We start from the raw sequence: 24,336 nt of genomic DNA on the forward strand, positions 1-24,336 counted from the left end.
CCCTGCACTCCTGAGCCTGACAGATCTACAGCTGCTTCCGTAACTAGGAAGCTGCACATACCCGCGAGCTTGTGTCTGGCTGACAGGTGAGTGGGGGCAGTGAGGAGGGCGACGTGGGCCCCAGGCCTGCTCAGGGCCCTTGGGGTCTGATAGCTCCTCAGGCTTGCTGGACGCCCTCCCCGTGCATACAACCCTCCCCGCCCCCACTAGGACCGTCTGGAAGAGGGTTTGCTGCTGCAACCGCAGGGCCAGGGCAAGGCTCACGGACTGCGTGCTCCACTCACTACCCCCCCACATTCACTTCTGAATGTCAAATCAAGCCCTTGACTCCCTTTCCTTAAAAACTCCCGAATGAGTTTGCACCGCTCTTGGGACAAAGGGCCAACGCTGCCGAAACTCCCAGGCCATGGCCCTCACCCGCCTTCCCTTAGACCAGGCTCCTCTGCAACCCTGGGGTTCAGCCCCATGGCCTGGCTTCAGTCCTGAGGCTGCCCAGGCCTCCTGGACCACAGGGCCTTTGCACAAGATGATGGAATTGAAACCAGCTCTTCCACTGCACTGTGCTGCCTCACACTGCCAGGGGCCCAGGGACACAGGAAGGAAACGGTTCATTTTCCTGGAGAGACGCTGTCATGTAGTCCAACCCAGGTCAGCCTCCCCTCGACCGCCTCCAGTGAGCCCGAACGCAGCACTCCCTCTACGCCAAGTTGGCCGATTCTTTTTTTTTTTTTTTTGATAAATTTATTTATTTATCTTTGGCTGCGTTGGGTCTTCATTGCTGCGCGTGGGCTTTCTCTAGTTGCGGCGAGCAGGGACTACTCTTTGTTGCGGTGCACGGGCTTCTCATTGAGGTCGCTTCTCTTGTTGCGGAGCACGGACTCTAGGCGCACAGGCTTCAGTAGTTGTGGCATGCAGGCTCAGTAGTTGTGGCTCGCGGGCTCTAGAGCGCAGGCTCAGTAGTTGTGGCGCACGAGTTTAGTTGTTCCGTGGCATGTGGGATCTTCCTGGACCAGGGCTGGAACCCGTGTCTCCTGCATTGGCAGGTGGATTCTTAACCACTGCGCCACCAGGGAAGCCCGTCGGCCAGTTCTTTATCCGTCTTTGTCAACTTTCATCCCGACGTTGCCAGCCTCTCCTTGCCCTGTGCTGAGGGCCGTGCCCTGGGACCCCCACAGCTCCCAAACCTAACTCCAGGCCCCCCCATAAGCCCACCCCCATCCACAGAAGGGCCCGGCAAACACGGGCAGCGGCAGCTCTGCTGGGGGGCCCTCCGGATAAGGCCGAGCCCTGGCTCTCACCCTCCTCCCAGGAGGCAGGTGTGTCCGGGCAGATGGGCCGTGGCCAGAGCACACTGTGTGCCCCTCCTGAGACACTGCAACGCCTGCCCAGCCAGATCCGCGAGGCTCGCAAGTCAGCACGCGTTCTGAGCAACGCACTTGAAATTCAGCGGAGCCAAGACAGGCAAGTTCAAATTACAGCGTCTACTTGGAGCTCATTGTCACAGCAGGAGCCTGGAGGCCCCACAAGTCGGCTCCTTCAGACAGGAGCCCGTGAACGGTCCCGACCGCCTGGCAGGGGAGAAAGCCAAGGAGAAAGGACAGCGTCTGCCCGGCCGGCCCCCCGGCGCAAGCTCTCAGCCCCCCACTTCCTGGCGGGGCCGCTCGCCGTCCTCTCTGAGCCAGGCCCTGGCTGACCGCACAGCGGCACTGGCCGGCGGCGCGGAGACCAGAGCTGGGCCACTGCACGGCCCTGCGCCCTCCTACCAGGCCTGTCGAAGGGGACGCGGTTCCTAAGCGGCCCGTGACGGGCCCCAGGTCGGAGCAGAGGTTTGGTCCATGAGCCACGCCGCGCGGGCAGCGGGAAAACCACATCAAGACCAGCGGGCTATCGGCCCTCCTCCCAGGGAGCCCCAGGGCTTTCTGAGCCTGGGGGCCGCCATCCAGCTCCTCAGCGGCCGGGGGCCTGGAGGCTGACTGCGCCTGCTCACTGCAGCCCAGGAGGGGACGGCACCCAGGCCGGCCCCCGGGCTGAGCTGGGTGGGAAGGGCCCCTGCACGACCCGGGTCACAGTCAGGTCGGGTCTACGCGCGGATGACAAGGCAGCGGCCGAGGGCCCCGACGGCCAGCGCTTCCGCTTCGAAGACAAAAGAAGACGAAGCAAACCCCGCTTTCCCTGTCCCTCAGCCAACTCGGAACAGACACTCCAACTCGAGCTCCTGGACGCTCGGCGTGGAGTGACCGGGGCCACGGCCCTCCCAGGAGGTCTGCCTCCTCGTCCACAAGGTGACGGGGAGACCAGGTAGTCTGGGCACCTGGAGGCCTGATTGTTCTCTGAACACGGAGGTGAACCACGGAGGGTGGGGAGGCTGGGCGAGACCGCACCCCAGGCCTGACGCGGGCAGGGCTACAGCCAAACACCCGCCACCTCCCGGCCCAGGAGCTGGCCCGGGGCCGCTGGCCACCGGCACTGCAAGCCTGGCCCCTCACGGGCACCTCCGGGGAGACCAGGGCCCTCGGCCGAGGCGCTGCTGGGATTTAAGCCCAGGGTTGGCTTGACTCTGCTGGCCGTCTCCACCCTGGGGTGGGGCTGGTGGGCCGGGGGGAGAGCTGAGGGACACGGCTCTGCTCAGCGAGCAGACCTGCCAGCAGCTGCTGGGCACGGGAGGGCCACCTGTCCCGCTCGCCTGCCTGCTGGCTGGAGCCCACCCGCCCCCAGACCCAAGCCTCTGCCTCGGCGCCCACCAGGAGCAGCGTGGGGCTGGGAGCCCAGCCAGCACCCAGCCCCGGGTGGCCCGGAAGTCACCCACACCTGCATCTCACCTGCCTGCGCCTTGGCCCCATCACAGGTGAACCGTATTCAGTTACAAGATGCCACCAGATCCTAGAGCACCCCAGGGAGTGGCCCGGGGGTCGGAGTGGCCAGGGCCAGGCCCCCCGCCGGCTTGGGGTCCAACAGGTCTGAGCCGCTGGGGCCGAAGTCCTTGTGGGGACACCGGTGCCTGCGGAGCCAGCCTCCTCCCACCTCCTTCCCGGGGTCATCTCGGCGCTCGTGCACAGATGGTGGGTGGGGGGGTCACTGCATCAGTCACTGCTCCCGGTGCCTGACCTCCGTCAAACCACGCACTCCACGCCCGGGTCTTGGGACAGACGGCAGAACGGAGAGGGGGAAGGACCTCCCTGCCCAGCCTCAGCGAGGTGGGGTCCCGGCTTCGGACCAGCCCCTCTCCCGATACGAAGGCCCCAGCCTGTGGATGAAGTCTCCAGGGAGCCACCTGCCAGGGAACCGGCCCCAGGGGCCTGTCCCTGCGCCAGCTCCACGAGGGGCTGCCTGCCACCTGCTCGCCGCCCGGACCCGGCTGGTCGGCCCGCTCAGCCACTGAGAGGCCGGGGCCACGGTGCCCCATCACAGGCCCACTGCTCTCAGCTCGCCCCGGTGAGCCGCTGTCCCAACTCTCTGCCGTGCAGCATAACGCCAGCCTCCAAGTCCCAGCCTGCGGCTGTGAGCACTGGGCGGAGGCCAGGTGTCCCTGGACAAGGAGGACCCCAGTGACGCGCGGCCGCGACGGTGTCCAGAGGCCTGGCGTGGGGGGCGGGGTCCAGGTCAGCACCTGCCGAGGGGAGCCCGGGGGCCGTGAGGCGTCCCTGCTCCTCTGAGCCCCTGCGACCTCCCACCTCTAGGCAAGAGCTGTCGCCACGGCAGCTCTGAGGCGCCCCTCCCGCTGACCTGCTCCGGCCCCAGCCCTGCGCCGGGCACCTGGGCCAGGCCGCGTGGTCGCCAGTCCCACGGCTCCAGCTTCTGCCTGGTCCGTTCTCCCGCCCTGCCCCCGGGGACCGGGCGACCCTCTCCAGGGAGGCACGGGTCAGGGCCGAAGACACCTGGGAGGCCCGTCGCCTCCGCCGCCCCCCAGTTTCCCTTCCTCCTGATGTCACCTCCATGGGGCTGCCCCTCTCGGCCCTCCCGCCCTGTCCCGGGAGCTCAGGAGGCTGGTGGCCCGTGTCCAGCAGGCAGGACGCTGAGGGCCCGGCTTTGTCCCAGTGCCCGGTGCCAGGGCAGGGCCCACGGGGTGCGGGGCCCCGTAAGCCAGGATGGCGGAAGGGGTCTGCTCCCTGTGTGGTGAGGGCAGGCCCGCAAACACGCACTCTGCTCCTTCCCAACCGCTTCAAAAGGAAGGGGCAGGCGGCTGGAGGCTCACGCCCACGTCCAGAGGCAGCAGAGGTGGCCTGTGTCCACTTGCCCCCGGCAAGGCCCGCCTGAATAAGGGGAGGCGGGGACGCTCAAGGGAGCCTGCACACCTGGCCCCTTCCAGGGCGGGCAGCAGGGCCACGGGGGGCCTCAGCCTGAGCCTCTGTCCCCTGACAACTGGACGACTTTGGGACGGAGCCGGCTCTGCCCATCCTCAGGGCCCAGCAAGCAGGGATGTGCTGGAGGATGTTCAGGGGCAGGGCCTCGGGTCTGTGTGGGCCCCAGTCCCCTCCGCCTCGGGCCAGCACCTCGCGGGGCCCCGGGGGGCAGGCAAAGATCCCAGACGGCGGGATCAGGATCCCTGCCGGTCTGGCCGTGAGGGGAAAGCTCTGGGTGCGAGATGGGTGGGGCTGACACATGGCCTGGCGGCTGCCCGGCTCCTGGGGGGTTGGGACCCTCCCAGCCGCCTCCCTACCACCTGTACTTCGCAGCCTTGGAAAGCCGCTTGGGGACTCCACCCCTCGGCGCTCCCCCAAACCTGCATTTTGATTTCTCAGGAGCAGGTGCCCGTGGGGCCCCCCAGGAGGTGCACTGACCCGGGCACAACCGGACAGAGGCAGATGGGGAAGGTGCACGTGTCTGAGCGCCGGGTCCCCTACACACACGTCCACACGCCCTGGCGGCACACGGACGAAGCCACGTGAAGGTGCCACAGCTCCGTGGCTCTGGCCCAGAGTCCAGTGCCGTCCCACGACCTGACGGGGCGTCCTCACAGCCATGCCCCAAAAGTCATCTCCATGCGTCAGACACTGACCACTGCCAGTCCTGGGCCACACCAGATGCGGAGGGGGCTGAGGGCCAGGCCCTGAGGCGGCCGCACGGAGGAGCAGACGCACCGCCCAGGATGGCCCACGGCAGAATGTGGCGAGGGGCCACCGGGGCAGCTCTCCGGCCTCACGCTCACCCTGCGCCCTGCTCCTGGGCCCTCGTGAACCACCGCCCAATCCCCTCGTGAACCTGCCGCCCAATCCGGACCCGGGGCCAGGCCCCGAACTAGACCAGCTCCCTGGCAGGTGTTGGGAGTGGCCTGGCCCCGAGGATGGGCTCTCATCGGGGCCAGGCTGGGAGGACGAAGGGACCCAGGGCGGCTTCTGCTTCTCCGGGAGGCCGCGCCCAAGCTGGGCTGTAAGGGTCGGAGGGAAGGGGCACTGAGTGGAGAAGCAGCGTGTCCGGGGCGGGAACGCCCAGGTGGCGGGCCGCATCCAGCTCCCGGCCTGCTTCTGCACCGCCTGCGAGCTAAGAACGAGCTTGCGTGTTTAAGTGGCCGGAAAAGTTTCTAAAGCTGTTTGTAGCAGCTATACCCGTAACTGCTAATAACACCTGGAAACGACCAAGGTGTCCTTCAGCAGGCGAGGTACAGATGAACTGCGGTCCACGCAGAAACACCTGGAAACGACCAAGGTGTCCTTCAGCAGGCGAGGTACAGATGAACTGCGGTCCACGCAGAAACACCTGGAAACGACCAAGGTGTCCTTCAGCAGGCGAGGTACAGATGAACTGTGGTCCACGCAGACAGTGGAAGATTACTCAGCGAAAACGAAGTCAGTCATCGAGTCAAGAGAAGACCCTGGAGGCGCCTCAAGTGCGAATCACTACGTAAGGAAGCCGGGCTGAGCAGGCCACAGACTGTGTGCCTCCACGTTCTGGAAAAGGCAAAACCACGGAGACAGCGAGCGACCACGGAGCTGGGGTGTTCAGGGCGTGCAAGTGTTCCGTGGGACGTTGACAGTCGCATTTGTCAAAAGCCACAGAACCGTACGACACGTGAGGTGAACCACGGACTCTACGGTCATAACACACGAGCACTGGTTCATTACTTCTAACAAAGGCACGCCCCCTCGTGGAGGGCCCAGGGACCCAGCTCCTCTCCCCGCCTCCCCTCCACACGGGCGGGTGCACGCACACGGGGCAGGGGTCACCTCCCACCCAGGTCCCTGGGCCCCGGTCCCGTCGGTGTCCCAGAGAGCAGGGCCCCGCCTGGGCCTCTCTGGACTCACGGCCCTGACTCTGGGTGACGGTGCCCACGGGAAGGAGCTCCAGCCTTGGGGACCTCCTGACTCAGTGCCACGTCTGCACCGGTTACGGCTCTGGGCAGTGAGCGGAGAAAGTGCCCGTCCCTGAACACCAGCGGTCGGCAGGGCCCGGACAGTGCTCAGAGCCGCAGGTCAGCGTAAGGCACAGCAGGGCCCCAGGGGCACCGGCGCCCTCACACGAGCCAGACCTCGCCGGGGCCACGACCCACAGGACCAGCCCCGTGGGGAAGGCATGTGCCCATTCCCCGACGGGGATACCGAAGCCCGGCCTCCGTGCCCGCAGCCCTCACTGCGGCGGGAGCCGAGCCAGGCTCAGGCCTCGGGAGACTGGGGCGAGTAAATCTAGGACTGGCGAGGAGCCGGGTGGTGGCCCGGCCACACCGTGCATTCACAGCGTTACGGGTTTCTGTGTGCCCCCGCAGGAGGATGTCACTGCATCCCCAGTTTATAGATTTGGAAGCTCCGGCTCAGCAGTTAAGACAAGCACAGTGGCCACGCCGGCCACGAGCTCGGTGTGACACGTTCTAGAATCTGTGTCCGGCATCTTGCCTGTCGCCCGAGTCCAATCCTGCAAGGCCCTGGGTTAGGCCGGGCCCCGACGAAGGCCAGGCAGGGAGGAGAGGGGCGGCCGGCAAACCCGACTGCCCGCCGGGCACCGCAGGCTCAGAGCTGTGCCCTGTGGCCGTTCTTCCGGTCAGTCTCCTCCTTCTGGCCATGGGGCGCTCTCCGTCCCCGGGGCTTTAGAGGGGAGGGGAGGAAAATTCCTGTGAACCACAGCAGACAGGACGGCAGGGAGGAGAAGCAAGGCCGTGAACACGGCCTGCCCACACGTGGAGCTTCTGGGAGCTCCCAACCACCTGCTCAGCTCAACAGGCGTCCTGGCTGCCAGCGCACGCGGGACAATCCTTCCAGGAACGCTCTGAAGGCTCCAGCCCCACTCCTCGGGGGAGCAGGTAGGAAGGGGGCCGGGCCCTGCGGGAAGAAGCTGGAGCTGAGCTCCTGCCTTCCCTTGAATGGAACGGCACCGGCAGGCAGCTCCCACCCACGCGGCAGCAGGGGCCGGGCCGCAGCTCCCCGAGCAGAGCCCGGGGGCTGAGCCCAAGCCCTCCATCACCCCGGCACACACCTGAGGGCCCTCACCTGCAACAACGCAGCTATTTCTAACTCTGCCTTCAACCCTCCTCCTGCCTGGAAAATCACCTTTGGGAAAATAAAGTCAACCGCCGTGACCTGAGATCCTTCCCCAGCCCGGTCCGCGGCCGCGGGAACCTGTGCGCCAGCCTCAGGTGGCAGAGCTGGGAGGCAGCGCGGGGCCGGCCTCTGCTCCCGCCAGCTCACCCAAGACCCTTCCACGGAGGCTCGGCTCTCCAGGGAAGCCCTTCTGAGCCCCGGGGCCAGGGTGGGAAGGGCCCTGAGTCCCCCAGAGTCCAGTGAGCTGGCCAAGGGGGTCACAGCTGCCGTAGGCCGAGGCGGCTCAGCGCACCTCCCCTCCCCCGCGGGCCGCGGGCACCCTGCACGGCGCAGCCGGTCTGCGCTGTGGACCTTCTCTCCGGCTGCTCCCCGTCCTCAGCTCACCCTCTGCACCTGCCCTGAGCCGGTGAGCAGGCAGCAGCTGTGGGCAAGGTGCTTCCCGTCTGGGACTCAGTGCCCTCGGGGACCAGCAAGTAGAGATGCCAGTGATCTGCTGAGAGTTCCCGCCAGCAGGGACCCCCCCAGCCTGACGGCCCTTGGCCGCGGGAGTGGCACAGGTCTGGCAGCTCTTCTCCCTCGGCCTGTCCGCCACCGTCCGGCTGCACGCCTGGCAGCACCAGGGGCACCTCCCTGGCCCGATCCTGACTTTCACCCCGTTACTCAGCCCTCCCGCGGGCACTGCTGACGCTGGAGCCCCCGCCCTGCTGCCCCCAAGGGACGGGGCCAACGCCGAGGAGGAGGGCCGTGAGGGGCCTGGGGGCGGACGCTTCCTGCGGGGGTCAGGGCTGCGGTGCCAAGCTCGGGGAGGCTGGCTGCCCGTCGGGGGGACGTCGGCGTCCTGTGCGCACGGCTGTGTGCAGCGCCTCCTACCTTGAAGATGAGGCAGTCGGTCTTGTGCTCGGCGTACATGGAGGTCAGCCGGTACTGGTTCTCTGTGGTGATGTCCACCTGGTAGCCCGTCAGCGTGTAGCACACCTTCCGGAACTCCTGGATCTTGGTCTGGAAGACCTCCTTCAGCCTCTGGTTCTTCAGCTCCGCGCTCTCCACCTGCTTCTTCAGCTCTGAGGGGGACGAGAGAGGCAGTCAGCTCCCCAGCCAGTGTCGGAAGGACAGACGCAGAAGGGCAGAGGGCGCCGGCTGAGGGGCGAGGAAGCCGCAGGCGGCTCCTGACGGGGAGCACGAGCCGGGAAGCAGCCCGGGCTCACCCCTCTCCTCCAGGCAGGGGCACAGATGGGGACCCTCATCCGAGACTGCAGCCCCGGGTCTGCCCGCACCAACCAGACGAGCCGACGAACGCTCCCGTCTGCAGCCGAAACCCTGCCAGGGCCGGGTGTCCACGCCAGCCGAGAGGCGGCGGGGCGGGGCGAGAGAGCAGAGGGCGTCTGAGATGTGGGCCACGCTGCCTGCCCAGAGCCCGGACCGCTGGGGGAAGACAGGCTCCCTGGGTGGTGGGGTCTGCGAGGGCACCCCTGGGCCCACCATCCTTTGCGCCCCAGCCCTGTTCTAACTGGGTGGCTCAGGACAGAGACCCTCAGGCCCGTTTGCTGCCCCTGCCAGGTGTACAGCCGCGCGGGGAGAAACCAGCTGTGTGAAGCCATCGGGAAGGCACGTAGCAATTCCCACAAATCCTCCACCCAAGGTGCCTTCCCAGTAATTAAACCCTGATTCATTCCCCCGTGAATTAGCGAGGCGGCTCCACTCAGCGCACACGAGTTGCCTCCGAGGCCAGGTGCTTCCTGGTGGTCCCATCTGGAGCCGCCCAGGGGGTGTGGAAAAGCCCAGGCCTCGAGCCGTCAGCCTGGTTTGAGTCCTGCCCTTCCCGCCCTGTGGTGGGGACAACCGTCCTCCCTCCTCACGCTGACCCGCAGGACCCAGCGTGTCTCGTGCTGGTTTAAGACGAGCAGATGCAGTCAGGGTCACCTGCAGGGAGCCTGCGTTCCAGGAAAGAGAGACCCCCCCGCCCCGGTCTAGACAACCAAGCTGGACGCCACAGGGCCGGAGGCTGAGGATCGGGGCGGGGGGCTGTTCGGCTACCCGACAGGCCCCAACACGCTCTGCTGCCGCCACGTGGCTGCGAGGCGGGTGCAGGGTCTCTCCCGCCTCACAAGCATGGACACAAGCGACTGGCGGCTTGGCCGCCGATCCACGGCGGAGGTAGGGCTGTCTGCCCCCAGGACCCGACAACATTGCCACCCTAACCTCTCACACACTCTGTAACGTGCCAGGGTTTTGCGCACGCATCCCAGGTCCTGTCTCCACAGCCTGCAGCTCTGTGGGCAGCCTGGTATCGGCCGCCCCCCAGCTCTGACGCTAGCACTGTGCCCTGCAGCCTCTTCACGGCACCTGTGTTTCTGGCTGGCCGGCTGCCTGCCGCCTGCCCTGCCCGGACTGCCCCCATCCATCACCCGGCCCAGCGGCCCTGCGGACACTCTCGTTCCGGAGCTGAGGGCCTCTCCGTTGGGGACGTGGGCGTGGAGCCTTTGATCGATCGAGTAATCAGACTATGAGATCAAAAGGGTAACGGGCAGCTCTGACCCCACGTTCTTCCCTTGTCTCTCAGCCAGACCACCTAGGATGGACGCGTCAGCAGGAGGAAAAACTCACTGACCGAGCGCGTGCGGTGACGTGTCCCCGTGTCAGACGGCGCTGCCTTGAGTACCTCTCAGGGGCCCAATGGGAAAAATTAAAGTTTGGTCATAAATGCAGCCCGATCTTGGAGAAGGGAGCGTCCCCTCTGCCCTCAGGCATAAAAGGCCGTCTGTTCCGCAGCTCACAGACTCCTACGGGGCCTCCCCGCTCGGGGGAGACATGCCCCCTGCCGCGCTCGGGGACCATGCTCTGCGCATCTGCCGCGTGCCGGCACAGCGTGGCCCTCACAGCCCACGAGGCGGGGCCAGAATGTGGGGCTTGCGGGGGGCTTCCTCCAGGTCACAGGGGCTGCCAGAGGCCGAGGGCATCTGGCCCCGGTGGCCTGGTCCACGTGGGGCAGGAGGGGTGCTGCTTCCAGCAAAGCCCGCCCAGAGGCAAGTCCAGGGAAGGGACCACGAGCGCCACTCTGACTTGGGGCACAGTCAGCGTCTTGCCCTCCTGCGATCCTCGTAGCTCAGTCGCTTACATACATGTGAATGAGTGACTCACAAAATGGTTTGGATTAAATAAGAAAAGACAGGACTTCATCCTTGGAAGCGGCATTGCTCTGATTCAGCCTCTCCCAGAGCGAGCTGAGGCTTCCCCTGGTGGGACGGGGTCCTGCGCGGGGCACCCCCAAGACGCTCCTCTGCGGTCCCAGAGGCCAGAGGCTTCCGGAGCCTGCAGTGACCCCAATCTGTGCCCACCGGCAGGCACAGTCACAACTGTCACATCGAGGGCTGGCGGCCAGCCTTGGACCTGACCTGGCAGGGCCACACGCGGGCAGACAGAGCCGGCGCCGCAGACAAGTGGCTGCCAGGGCTCCGCTGAGCTCCGGGGCCACCCACCCCAGACCTCACCGCCGTGTGCACGTCCCAGCCCGCTCGGCTGTGCCGGGGACGGGGTCACCAGACACTCGGGCCCAACGGCCTCACGCCTGGGCCCAGCCAGGGGCCCCTCCCCTCCTCTCCCCTGCCCTCCCCGCCAGCCCAGGGAGCCGGTCTGCACTGAGATGTTCCTGAGGCCCCCGTGACCGGCCCAGTCTCGGCCGGGCCCTGTCTTGCCTCTCCTGCCCTTTGAATCTTGTCCTCCAGCCCGCTGGCTGTCTCTCCTCTGAGCCGAACCTCCTCCCCCCCCACCCCTGCCCACAGGCCCCTCTCCCTCCCAGGCCCCTCTCGGGGCTCTCTGCAAGTCCCTGGGGAGGGAGGAGGGAGGTGGTGGAGGCGGGGACAGATCGGAGGTCAAGGGGCAGTGCCGTCCGCTCTCTGGCCCAGGCCCCTGGCCTCCTCCAGCCGCGTCCGAGAGGCCCTGGCATGGCTCTGACCCCCACGCCGCCTCGTCATCAACCCCAACCCTCCTGGAATTGCAGGAGGCAGCTGTGAAAGCTCAAAACTAAACTGCACTCCGTTACGTAAGAGAGAGCGCCTCACCCGAAAGCAGAGCTGCCAGGAGGAAGACGCGTTCACGGGCTCGCGGCTCCGGAGATCCAGGTCCCGGCCCCGAATCTGGAGACGGGTTTACCCGAGGGCTTGGGCACAGCCAGCGAGGGGCAGGCAGCCAGCTGGGCAGCCGGCCACGCCAGGCCTCTGCAGAGCCCGGCTGTGCCTCTGTTTTACTGAAAGTGCACCTGCCTCTCAGCCATTCAATTTCCTTCTTACGAGTTTGCAGGCTGAGGGCAGGGCGCGGAGGCGGCAGCGGCGAAAAGGTCTCTGCTCTCGCTCTCAGGTCCCGAGGGCGGCCCAGCCCCGGCAGCAGCTCCCCCTGCGCTCGGTCAGACTCCGGCTCGCTGGCCCACACTCTGGGATGGAGACCCTTCAGAGGGGATCGAAGCCAACAGCCAGCACTGCCCACTACACCCGCTTTGTCCCGGGAGGGGCTGAGATGCACACGCAGACAAGACGGCCGCAGAGATGCTCTGAAAGGTGGGCGAGGCTCTCAGGGGCAGGCCCAGCGGTCCTCTCATCCGAGTCCTCCCTTGCCAGGGGGCCTGAGCCGTGCCCACGGGGCGGCCTGTGCCAGTCTGGCCAGCCCATCCTGCTCCTGTGCCCCGTGGACAGACAGACCTCCAGCAGCACCGCCTGCTCCAAGCGCCTCCGTTCCGGGACCCCTCAAGGCCGTGGCTCCCTGCTGGCGGGCTGGCCTGACCCGCGTCCGAGTCCAGAGGTTTCTGACAGTACAGCAAGTGCCGCCCCCCGCCCTCCCGCCGCTGCAGCAGGCCCAGCCCCCCGTGGGGAAGGCAGCTGGCGTGGGAGAACGCAGAGCTGGGATGGGAACCCGGGGTCGCCAGACTCCAGGCCCGAGGCCTCCTGCCGCGGCCACCGAGCTCTGAGGGGCCTCGGCCCAGGCCAGCCACTCTGTTCTCGGGGCTCACACTCCGCCCTCTGCCCAGGATCCAGGGCCAGCCTGTCCTGCGTGAGGCCCAAGTCATCTGGACAGGACTCTGAGCACCTAAGGGAAGCTGTGGCCTAACAGCCCCACCGTGGCCCCTGGCCTCTGCCCCTCCACGTCCACCCGCACTGGCTGCTGCACCCCAAAGGCGCCGCCCTGCTCTCGCCTCAGGGCCTCGGCGGGCGCCTGGGTGGCCTCTCCCACCTGGGCCCTAACCCCCATCCATCGCCCCTGGAGGGGTGTGGCCTCCCACCTTGTTCCCAGTGGGCCCCACCTTGGCGGTCATCGTAGCACAGCAGAGCATTTTAAGACACGCTCGGCTCGACGTCCGCCTCCTCCCGCAGCTACGAGCTCGGCAGGGAGGACCAGGTCCTCTGGCCATGACCTGACCGTGTCCCCAGGCATCTCAAGAAGCCTGCGGTGTGGAAGGCGCCGCTTCTCCACAAACTCTCCACCCCACCCCAGAAGACGACCCTGAGGGAGTTTAAGCACGAGCAAGCCCCTGCCCCCGACACACACGTGTTTATCCACGAGCACGTGTCCCTCCTCCTCTCCCTCCTGCAAAGACCATGAGAGGGAGGGGGGCCAGCGGTGCACAAGGAGGGGACACGCGTTCCGAGGATGAGAAGCGGACGGGGACGCAGGCAGACGGGTCAGTGGCCCTGGGGGGGCGCCGTAGCACAGCAGTGGGAGCGGCCGAGGAACCGGGGGTCTGAGGGTCTGTGCGAGGGGTCACCCCCGGCTCCTCCTGCCCCAGGGCAGGTCCCCCCAACCCCCGGCAGGGAGGAGACCCGAGTCCAACCCCACACACACAGGTCCTTTTCAGACGCTCGCTTCCTGAGAAGCCAACCTGCAAGACACTGCCCGGAGCCACCTGCGGCCGCCCTCCTACACCCCACTGACCCACACCCCCGCCCTGCCCTCAGTCGTCACGGCTGGGCTGGCCCAGAGGGAGTGACCTCGCCGGGTATCTCTCGGCGCCTGGCGGGGGTGGAGGAATAGGGAGGTCTGGCGGCTGAGCTCCCTGCCGAGCACCCCCGCCCGCCCCGCAGCTGGGCGGCGGCCCTTCTGGGAAGGGGGTTGGAGCCGCACCTCTGTGTCCCGCGGATGAGCCCCTGAGAGTGGTCTGCGTCCTCCACAGAAACAGACCAGGGGTCACCAGACGCAGCGGGAAGCTCCTAATGTAAACAATCAAAGAGCCTGGACAAACAGAACATTAGGAACCTGGTCGGAAGAGAGAAGAGCCGCCCCACGCTGGGGTCGGGATCACGCGGGCGTCCGCGGAGGGGCTCAGAGACAGAGCAGAAGACGCCTCCTAGAGACAAACACAGAACAGAGGTGGAAGACAGCGAAGAAGAGAAGAAACGAGATTCTGGGAGCTCCAACATCCAACTAATAGGGGTCTTACATGAAGAGATTACGGAAGGCGGGACAGAGAAAACATCAAGGAAACCACACAAGAGCCTCCAGAGGCCAAGGTCGCGTCTCCCCGGGCTCAAGAGACAGAGCGTGACGATGGCTCAGAGCACGCCAACGAGCCCTAACCCAGGACGAGAACGCAAGCCTACAGCTGATGGGCGGCCCGCTGTGTTCTGAGCACCAGGAAGCGAGTGGCTCGGCCGGGGGTTCCAGAGGCATCAGACACGTCAAGGGGAGAACCAGGACCGAGAGAATGAGGTGGACAGCAAGTCGTGGACAGAACGACAAAACGACACCTGCCCCGGATGGGAGATGTGGCCCATGGAACGAGACGCCACCCGTTCCAGCCGTAAGAAACACATACAAGGTCAGAGGATCCCAAGTGCTGAACAGTGATTTAACCAAAGGCGAGACAGCCACACAGGGTGCAGTGAGGCAGGGACACGCGTGTGTGCGCGTCCACGTGTATGGCCGTGCACGCTCACGTGCACAGGAGAGCTAGCGCCTCGCCCACCTGAGGACCCGAGAGTCACGTGCACACAGCGTTCAGACACAGGGTACGAGGCCTGGGGGAGCAGGCGGGGCCGCGTCTGCCCCACGCCAAGTCCACAGTCAGCACCTGGCTTTTTACTACCATGAAAAGGACCTTCCCAGCCCCTCGGTGGCCAGGGAGGGAAGGCCACCGCAGTGTCAGCTTCCTCGCGACCCAGGTCAGCAGCAAGGCGGAAGGCAGGTGTCCTCCCTCTGCCCCTCCCGCCCACGCCTGTTCTCGCCGCGGCTGACCACGGTCACGACAAAGCCACGTGGTGACCACAGGGGCTCCAAAAGGGCTTTCGTCCCTGCGATGAGTGACGAAAGCCCAAGGCAGCCTGGGGGCCCCACCGTCACCGAGTGGCTGCTGCTGAGACTGGACCACCCCCCCCCCCGGCCTCCCCGGATGCGTCCATAAATGGACCCCCAGTGGTGGGCAGATGCCACAGCGGGGGAGCTGGACCAGCCCAGGCCACGGGCACAGGGAACTGAGCCTTGTGCGGGCTGAGGACCAGGCCCTGCGCGCTGCCCGTCTAGGCTGGGCTCTTGCAGTGATGCTGTGTAGGAGGCTGGAAATCAGGGGCTATAGGAGCTTCTGAAGTTGTCTTCTGGGGACTCGGGACAGAGTCATTTATCTTTCTGAAAAGTGAATAAAAAACACTTAGGCAATGCTGAGATTTTCAGGTTCTTTTAAAGAAAACGATAAAAGGACGAACGCATCCCCGTTAGGAAGAGCAGCCCTGAGCCCAGGCTGAGCCGGCGGCTGCTTCTCAACGTGGCGCATGCGGGTCCGCTCCCAGGACACCAGCCTGAGGACAAGAGGAAGGACTCTGGGACCGGCCGGCGGGAAGGCTGTGGGGCGGGCCAGGGCGCCTGGCGGGGGGCGTGCTGTCCGCTCGTCCAAGAGCCAGGACCACCAGCTCCCGGCTCTGCTCCAGGCCATGAAGGCGGTCGGGGTGCCTCTGACCCCCCGCCCTCCGCTCTCCGGGCACCCTGGCTCCTGTGTTCACGCACACCCCGTCTCCGCAGCCTGAAGGGGTCTTCGGTGCACGGCAGGGGCAGCCGCGGTGGGAGTGATGGCAGCCCATCTCCCGGACGCTCACCAAGCCCGTTCTCCGCGGCCCCCGTTTCCTCAGCACGTCCACGAGGAAGCTGGATGAGTGACTGCTGCCGTGATGGGACACCGAGGCTGGCCCGCCCCTGGGACCAGTGCTTCCTGCTGCCTCTGCTGGACCTTGGCGCCGAGGCCACGGCCCTGCTGCTCTCCTGGGACCCTGGCAGCCAACAGCACATCAACAACCTCGCCAAAGGTGAGCCAGCTGGTGACTCTGGGCCCATGGGCCTCGGGTCTTCCTGAGGTCAACGTTGGGTCCCAACTGGAGACTGGCTGTGGGAATACTGAGAAGGCAGGGGTGCGGCCAGGTTCCTGGGTGAGCTCTGGGCCCTGGAGGATGGTGGGTGTGGGACCAGGTCCCGAGCTGGGCCTCAAGCTGCTGGCGCTGGCGCTGAGGGGGAAAGAGCGGCGACCACGGGCACGCAGGCGGAGCCGAGCCAGGGGCTGGACAGCGAGGCCGCGCGGGACCCCACAGCTGCTGGACGTGGGGTGCTGGGGTGGGAGAAGGCTGCGGGGGGGGCGGGCAAAACGTGTCCCCACGTAGCAGCGGGGTGCTTGGGAGTCAGTCCCTGCAGGCAAACAGAGGCCAGGGAGGGGCCCTGCCCCAGGAGGGGAGCACCCCCACTAGTGTCGGGGCGACGCAGACCCCTCTCACGGAGCCCAGGCTGACCTGGATAAAGAGGCGCTGTGCTGAGCCACGCGGCCCGTCCACTGGTGCTGCCTCGGGCGCCCTTGGCCACTCGCTTCCCCGGGGAGGAGCCGGCCCCCCGGCAGGCCCCTCGGGCAGCAGCCCCGGCCTCCCGGCAGGCAGCAGGCAGTAACCAGTGCTGGTTCTGCTGAGGCCCAGAGCGGGGCCACGCTGCCGGGGCTGAATTATCCACGCCTGGTAACTTCTAAACTATTTCAATTCTACATTTTTAAGTACTTAACAATCAGGCATCAAATACTGATGCAATTTTATTAGCCACCGTGGGAGCCAGCACTGTGGGACTGTGACTGGGTGAGGGCCCTGGCCCGGCTGGCCACCTAGAGGGAGGAGATGGTGGGCCACCTTCACAGCAGAGCTGGGCTGCCGCCCGACGTGGCACGAGCCTCCTGCCCATCCTCCTGGACGCCGCCTCCCGTCCCAGATCCATATTCCGGGAGAGGAGGGGGGAGGAGAGGAGCCTGTGTGGTTGGCAGGCGCCGAGGGGCCCAGGGCCAGCCGGCCGGGCAGCTCCGTGGTCCCCGGCTCCCCTCCCCGCACAGCGCTCAGCAAGGAGGCCTTTCCAAGAAAGGGCACAGCAGGGCACCATTGTCCCCCGCAGCCAGCTTCAGTGACAGGGGCCCAGGACCCTGACATCCGCTGGCCAGAGCCTCCTGCCGCCAGAGGGGACGGCTGTGTTTGAACTGCCTGCAGCCAGACGGCCCAGAAGAGGCTCTCCATCGTGAGCCCGTGTTCCCCGCTGGGCCGGAAATTGCACGTTTCACACGAGAGAGGAGACGCTAGCCCTGGAATTACATGCAGATGAGCAGCGCGTGCCCACCGCCAGGCCTCCTGGCAGACGGCCGCCCTGGAAAGCACGGTGCCGGCGTTCAGACGGAGATCTCTGTGATTAACTGCTCACTCGCGCAAGCAGCTTGTCACCTTGCACAGAAGCGATCTGAAAAGACACCAGCAATTATGGCCCACCAGATTATGGGGTGGGAGAGTCCCGCGGTGACAGGCGGGCGCCGATGTGACACCACGTTCTCAGAAGACTCCCTCCCCCACCGCTGAGACACAGCAGCTGAGGCCCCAGAGGACGGCCCCTCCCCCCGCCTCGCTGGCTCTTTCGGGAGTGGAGGACCAGCTGGGCCTGGAGGCAAGGTCACTGCCTGGTGCCCACCTGGACTCAGAACAGCCCCGAGTGGGGCACAGACGTGGGGAAAGGCCCAGAGGAGGCCAGTGCCCGGCCCCCGGGCAGCGCCAGCACTGCTGTGAGGAACCGCCCTGAACACCGGGCACCACCTCGGTCACAAAGGTTGGCCTCCTGCCCAGGCCACCAGCAGGGCCCCGGGGAGCCCCGTCTACCCTCTGACGTTACTTAGGCACCTGCTTGGGTGCTGGCCACCCATTTCTCCCGACTGAAGCACCCCGACAAGGGTGGTGACCTGGGCTGCACGGCTTACGGCTGCCTGGGCGGCAGGAACGGGAGACGCTCGTCCAGTGCGGACGTGACTCACTCCGCACGCACTTGCTGGTCTTAGGCTTTGGGATGACCCTATGAAACTATCACCACGTGCGTCCCCACTTCACGGATGGGGAAACTGAGGCTCAGGCCGTCAAAGGCAAACCACCTGAAGCTGCGCTCATACGCTCACACGTGTGTACTCACACATGCACACGTGCGCACGCACACACATCCACACACGTTCACACACGTGCCGGAGCCAGAAACCACCCAGAGGAGAGGCACACGACAGCTACGGTGCATCACAGACCCCGAGACGGAACCGGAGAACCCTGCTGTTGAACACGTGGCCGACAACTTCCACGTGCCCCTGCAGGGGGGCTGCCAGGGGCTACCTGGGCAGAGGCGGAGGTTTCTGGTGAGCAGGAACCTACGTGGGGCCCCGGCCTGCTGGCTCGGGGCGGGGACAGAGCACAGGGACGCATGTCTGCAGGAGGCTCTGGCGCTCTCTCCACTCTGCACGCCGCATGTATTATTAATTCCTGACAGTGGGCTCACACAAAACTAATTCCCTGGAAGGCGAGCTCCCTCTCAGAGAGGGAACCTTTTCAGAGCTCATCTTTTATTGACTGAGTCATTTTCGAGTCAATCTGTCTGCTTTCGGCAAGACAAGAGTTTTACATCTTCTCTTTCTCTCCTTTGGAGATGTGGCAGTCTATTAAAACCTGCTAACGTGTGCAGCTAGGCCTCAGATCCGAACTGGGATGACTTCCTCGGATGGCAGGAGATAAAGGAAGAGGACCTCGGGAGCTGCTCGGCTGTGGGCTCTGGAAGGAGGGGAGGCCGGGGCGCGCGGGGACAGGGCAGGCAGCCCCGAGGGATCCGGAGGGGCAAGGATGCAGGCTTCCCGGCAGAGCCAGGCCTGGAACGTCTCCCAGGAAGACAGGGTCCGGGATGGGGAGTGAATCAACGAAAAGTGCCTGGGCTCTGCCCATAAGAAGTAACGTGCCAGACGCACACGCCCGGCCTGGAGGGCGCAGGAGGTTCCCCGGGGTGGTTCACACTTCACCATCAAGGACAGGGGGCCCTCCTGCCCCTCTCCGGCCTGACAGCGGCCCTGGTGTCCCAGCACACAGGGCCCCATTTCATAATTCACAACTGCCCAGCGCAGCAGGCGGTGCAGGCTCAGGGTCAGCCTCTGCCCGAGGAAGCCGAGGCTCAGAGACATCAAGCGGCTTGCCTGAGGACACACAGCTGCTGGTGGCGGAGCCAGGACCAGAAGCCAGGTTGTGCGAATTCCGCTCCTGGGGCAGGGCGTGGGGCTTTGCCAGACAACTAACCCTGTGACAGCCCGTGGCTCCCCCACCGGAATTCAGAAGACGCCGCCAGTGCAGCCACCCCGCCCACCCCCCGTCTTCTCCTTCCACCTTTGCCCAGTTCCCACCTCTACAGAGGCCACCCCCGACCACGAAGAGCCACGGCCTCACCAGCACCCACAAACATCCAGCACAGCAAGGTGAGGGGGGAGGGAGGTCCTGCCGGGGGACCCCCAAGGCCGGCAGGGCTTTCGGAGCCCCCCTGTAGATCCCCCCGGGCCAGAATCAGCAGGAAACGGGCTCTCCCCAGAGCCTCTGGGAGGGACACAGCCCTGTCGGTTTTAGCCCAGTGAGACTTCAGACCCCAGAACCGTCAGATGACACGTCTGTGTTGCTTCAAGCCACGCAGTGTGTGACTTGTCATGGCGGCCGTAGGGCGCTGACCTGGGAGGCTCGGGACGGCCAGACCTCTGAGACTCTGGGGCCGCGCTTTCCCAGCCAGCAGCAGCAGCAAATGATGGCAGCAGCCCCGGCACCAGAACTTTAGGAACAGCTGCCGGTCACCCCACGGTGCACCGTGTACCCGGCAGTGCTCGGCCAGTCGCCCCAGGGTGTCCCGTGTACTGGGCAGCACTCTAGCCTCAGAGGACAGTCTGGACAAATAGGTAAAAACCTAGCCCTGATGGAAATTACATTCCAACCAGGGACACAGATAAAAACAATGTAAAGAAGTAAGACAGGCGGTATTCCAAAGGCGGTAAGCACCATGGAGGACAAGAAAGCCGGCAGAGGGGCAGCCATGCGGACAAGCCAGGGGCACCTCACCCACAAGGGGAGCCAGGGAGGAACAGCGAGTGCAAAGGTCCTGAGGCGGGACTGTGCTTGGACCGTCCAAGAAAAGCAAGGGAGGCCCCCGACCCAGAACCGTACCTGGAGATGCAAACAGTCTCCAAAAAGAACAGTGAGGTTGGGGGCCTCACGGCGTCAAGGCGGCAGGTATTGGCACAGACGCAGCAGATGGGCCGCGTGGCAGGGACTCTAGACCGAAGCTGAGCTCAGCGACTGATTCTCAAAGCGACCGCTGGACACCCGGGTGGGAAGACGAGCCCTGCCCCCTCACAACACGTGCGCGAACTCACTGATGGGACCGTAGGTCTTCACGTAAGAGCCTCCAGGAGAAGGCAGGCGATCACAGCCTCGGGGGAAGCAAAGATCTCTCAGGGCAAAAAAAGCACTAAGCACAGAAGAAGAAACGGACAGATCAGGCTTCATCAAAATAAAAAACCTGTGCGTATCGAAAGGCAGCATGAAGAAAATGATGAGAAGAAAACAATCTAGTTGGAAAATGGACCGAAGATTCCCACAGACATGTCACCAGGGAAGACGCACAGATGGCTGCTGAGCGCGTGAAAACGCGCGGGGCGCCACCAGTCTCTAGGGAAACGCGGCCACCCCGAGACGCCACTTCACACCCGTGACGACGCTCTAATCAGAGTCGGGGAGGAACGGACGTTAGGGAGGACAGAGCGCTCAGGACACGCACGTGGGGCACGCAAAACGGCACAGCCACCTCGGAAGACCACGCGACAGTTTGAGTTAAACCCAAATCTACCACAGAATCCAGCAACTCCGCGCCACCCAAGAGGAAAGTCAACCTACGACCACACACAGACTCGGATCCCAATGTTCACAGCAGCCCAGGAGTGGGAACCACCAACGTGGGCACCAGCTGACTAGGGACACACAGCACGGCGCACGTATGCAGAGGAGCGCTGCCCATGACACGCAGGAATGAAGCGACAGGGAGGACCAGGCGGTGGGGCCAGACACAGACGCCGTGTGCTGCGGGACCCCCTTTCTGTGACGTGTCCAGAAATGACCCACCCACAGATAGAAGGCGGGTCAGCGGCTGACACGGCTGCAGGGGGAGCAGACACCGACTGCGAATGGGAAAAGGGGTCCTTCTGGGCTGACGGAAATGTTCCAAAGTTAGATTGCAGGGACGGCTGCACAACGCGGTACATTTACTAAAAATAACCGTACACGTAAAACAGGTGAAGATTGGGAGTTTAGGTTTTCTTTCTTTCTTTTTCTTTTTTCTTTTAGAGACTATTAGAGGAGCGGTAGGTTCACAGCAAAACTGAGCAGAAGCTACAAAGATTCCCCCAAAACCAACACACAGGCCTCCCAGCAGAAGGGGTGCACTTGTTACAGCGGATGAACCTACCCTGACAGCACCGATCACCCCAGTCCACAGCTGACATTCCTGCTCACTCTGGGTGTTGTACCGCCTATGGGTTTGGACAGACGTGTAACACATGTACTCACCACCACCACGTCACACAGAACAGCTGCACTGCCCTAGGATTCCCCTGCGCTCCACCTGCCCACCCCTCCCCCAGCCCCGGGCCACCACTCACCTCCCTCCTGCCCCCACAGCTCTGCCCCCTCCAGACCGTCCCATATCTGCAATCATCCCAGACTGGCTTCTTTCGCTTAGTGTCGTGCGTGTAAGTTTCCTCCATCTTCTTCATGACTCGACAGCTCCTTTCTTTTCAGTGAGAATAACATTCTATTGCCTGGATGGACCGCAGTTTATTTAGCTGGTCACCTGCTGAAGGCCACCTCAGTTGCTTCCAGGTTCTCGTGTGGACACCTAAGTTTTCCACTCCTTTGGGTAAATGCTAAGGAGAGTGAGTGCTGGATCATATGGTAGTTTGGTAAGAAACCACCAAGCGGGCGCCCAAAGTGGCGGTGCCATTGTGCATCCCCACCAGCCACGGATGAGGGCCCCTGGCACTCCACACCCTCGCCAGCCTTTGCTGTTGCCACGGTCTGGATCTGGGCCGTTCTGACTGGTGTGTGTGCGGGATCTCACTGTAGTTTGGGGAGTTCAGTTCCCAACGCGCTAATTCTGCGATGCCACGGGACACCAAGCGGGGGGTGTCACGCTGAGAGCTGGGAGCCCGACAGGGACGCACGGGGACCCCACTGACGCTGCAGACACAGCTCTTCTCTAGATGGAGGTCCAGTGGGGCCGCTTCTGCCGGGGACGCTCCCACCCGCCGGTCTCCTGAGCGGGCGGCCTTGCCCCGGCCGCTGTCTCTGTCCCCGAAGCGGTGGAGAGGAGGGCTGGGTGGGGCCCGGCCCGGCCCAGCCCGCCCCGCCCCGCCTCCGCCCCCGCCCTTCCTCTGCTGACTGCCTGCAAACCCGGAGATTAAATTACACGGCTTCTTTACAACTCCAATTAAACGCCTAATTGATGGTGCTGCCCTTTATTACCTGACACCAGAGAATAAACAAACAGTGTGAAGAGGGAATGGCCAGGAACACAGTGATTAAAATGCCAACCGGTTTGCAACAAAGCGCACTGTCTGGGAGCAGCCGAGGAGGGGGCTCGCCCTGGCGCCCCGGCCTCGCACCCACACCAGCGGGCTGACCCGGGCTCACCTTCCCCTCTCATTTCCTCTCCGGGGCTACAGGGGCTCTGAGGACATCGGCGTGGCCTCGAGGCTGGCCCGGGACCGGCGGAGAACACGGCCCCCCACCTGCCCTGGGGCGTCTCGGGCTGTGCGGGAGACACGTCGCGGACGGTGCCAACCGCACAGCAGCTCCAGGCACTCGAAGCCGCGGTGGCACTCCCTCAGGCCGACACGCCCCCGCTCTGACCCAGCCCGTGAGGACAGCGCCCCGCCCCGGCCACTCTCGGGGGAGTCTGTGCAGACCCTCTCCCCTCTGGCTCGCGGGCCCGCGGCACTGAGGAGGGACGTGCCCTGCCCAGGCGGTCCAAGACCTCTGCCGCCCGGGCCACCTGGCGACGTCCATCCTCGGCTTCCATGGTCTTCTGTGGGGCTCAGGTCCCGTCTCCGAAGTGGACGCTTTAGCCTGAGCCGCCTTCTATGACTGGGTCGGGGCAGCTGCTGGGCCAAGGACTCTCGGGCCATTCCTGTCTCTCCAGACAGAGGAGATTCTGCCTGACAGACAGGCTCCTGCGCGGCCGGGCCGATGGGGCTGGAGGATGGCAGCTGTCACCATCCTCACTGCTCCCTGTGGGCTCTGTGCTCCGGGGATGCAGTCACGACGGCCTGGAAGGGTGACCAGCCTCAGCTCAGAGCCGAGGGGGCCGAGCGGGGGCAGACACTGGCCCCGGTCACACAGCGGGGCCTGCAGCGGGCGTTCCGGGGGCGAGTGTGGCCGGTTCTGCCTCTCACCAGCCGAGACCCGGGACCTGCGAAGCCAGGACCGCTGCCAGGACAGCAGCTCCTCCCTCAACCGGCTCAAGAGGCCCTTTCCTCTGGGACTAAAAATTCACTTAAATGAACAAAAAGAAATTCATGAAGCTAAGGGTTCCAATACCCCAGGGGCTGGGAGCCTCCCTCACATTGTGTCCATCTATCTGTCTGTCTGTCTGCCCGTCAACACCTTAGGGCCGGCGCTGGGTGAGGCGGGCATACAGCTGGACCACAGCCCCGCAGAGCAGCGCCCAGAGTCAGAGGGGCGCGCACCCTAGGCCCCCGCACTGCTCTTTCCTCACCCTGGCACCGAGGCCCCCCCTGCTGCTGACAGGTGGCCAACCTCCCCACGGGGACACGGGGTCATGAGCCGTCTGGCAGGTGGGAAGCAGGGCTGGGGCAGAGCGATCTTGGATGCAGGAGTCGGGGGAGATCGGGACCCAGGGCTCTGAGCCCGGGCTGAAGGGCAGGGTCACGGGGACCTTGTTCAAGGTAGACGTGAGGGGTTCTGTCTACACCAGGCAGATGGCGAAGGCTCTTTCCTCACTCCCCCCGCCGCACACGGCTGTGTACGGGAAGCAACGCAGAGGCGACCACGGGAGAACCCTGAGAGCGGGAGGAGGGTGGAGGGGCTTGGGACCCAGAGCGCCAGGGAGCCTCACAGGCCCACCTGGTGGAGGAGGGAGGCCTGGATCCCGTGTTTCTAGACCCAGCCCAGCAGCGGCCGGTGGCCAGAGTGGGACTGGTGCCAGCAGAGGGGCTCGGAGCACCCCGACCCCTGCCGAGAAGCGGGCCCTGCCTCGGGCCCCTCTTTGTTCCACAGGCCTGACGCTCCCCTCACCTACCCAGAGACACAGAACGCGACGAAGCTGAAAATTCGCCTACCGAAGTAATTTCTACCTTTAATGCAACGTCAAGAACAACCAAATCCTCACGGCTTTTTCTTGAACTTGACAAAGCACTTCTGAAATTCATTCAGAATAACAAACAGGTAAGAAAATCTAAATGAGAGGAAAATAGGGGAATGCCATGTTCTACACCAGATACTCAAACCTAATTTCAGTTATAATTACTAAAAATGTGGAACAG

At 64.8% G+C, this 24,336-nt stretch overlaps 2 protein-coding genes across 5 annotated transcripts in view; both read right to left on the reverse strand.

The window, feature by feature from the left end:
* Nucleotides 1-24,336, reverse strand: part of PSMG3 (proteasome assembly chaperone 3) — a 476,610-nt gene that overhangs the window by 203,031 nt on the left and 249,243 nt on the right. The gene's annotated exons all lie outside the window — the stretch shown is intronic.
* The window catches only part of MAD1L1 (mitotic arrest deficient 1 like 1), a 316,541-nt gene that overhangs the window by 26,311 nt on the left and 265,894 nt on the right, over nucleotides 1-24,336 (reverse strand). For all 4 annotated transcript variants that reach the window (XM_067705326.1, XM_067705328.1, XM_067705327.1 and 1 more), the window contains one exon: nucleotides 8,337-8,527. In XM_067705326.1, coding sequence (XP_067561427.1) covers nucleotides 8,337-8,527 — 191 coding nt within the window. The remainder of the gene's footprint in view (nucleotides 1-8,336; nucleotides 8,528-24,336) is intronic.

Source organism: Pseudorca crassidens, chromosome 15, assembly GCF_039906515.1.
Source record: "Pseudorca crassidens isolate mPseCra1 chromosome 15, mPseCra1.hap1, whole genome shotgun sequence".
Classification (NCBI taxonomy): domain Eukaryota; kingdom Metazoa; phylum Chordata; class Mammalia; order Artiodactyla; family Delphinidae; genus Pseudorca; species Pseudorca crassidens.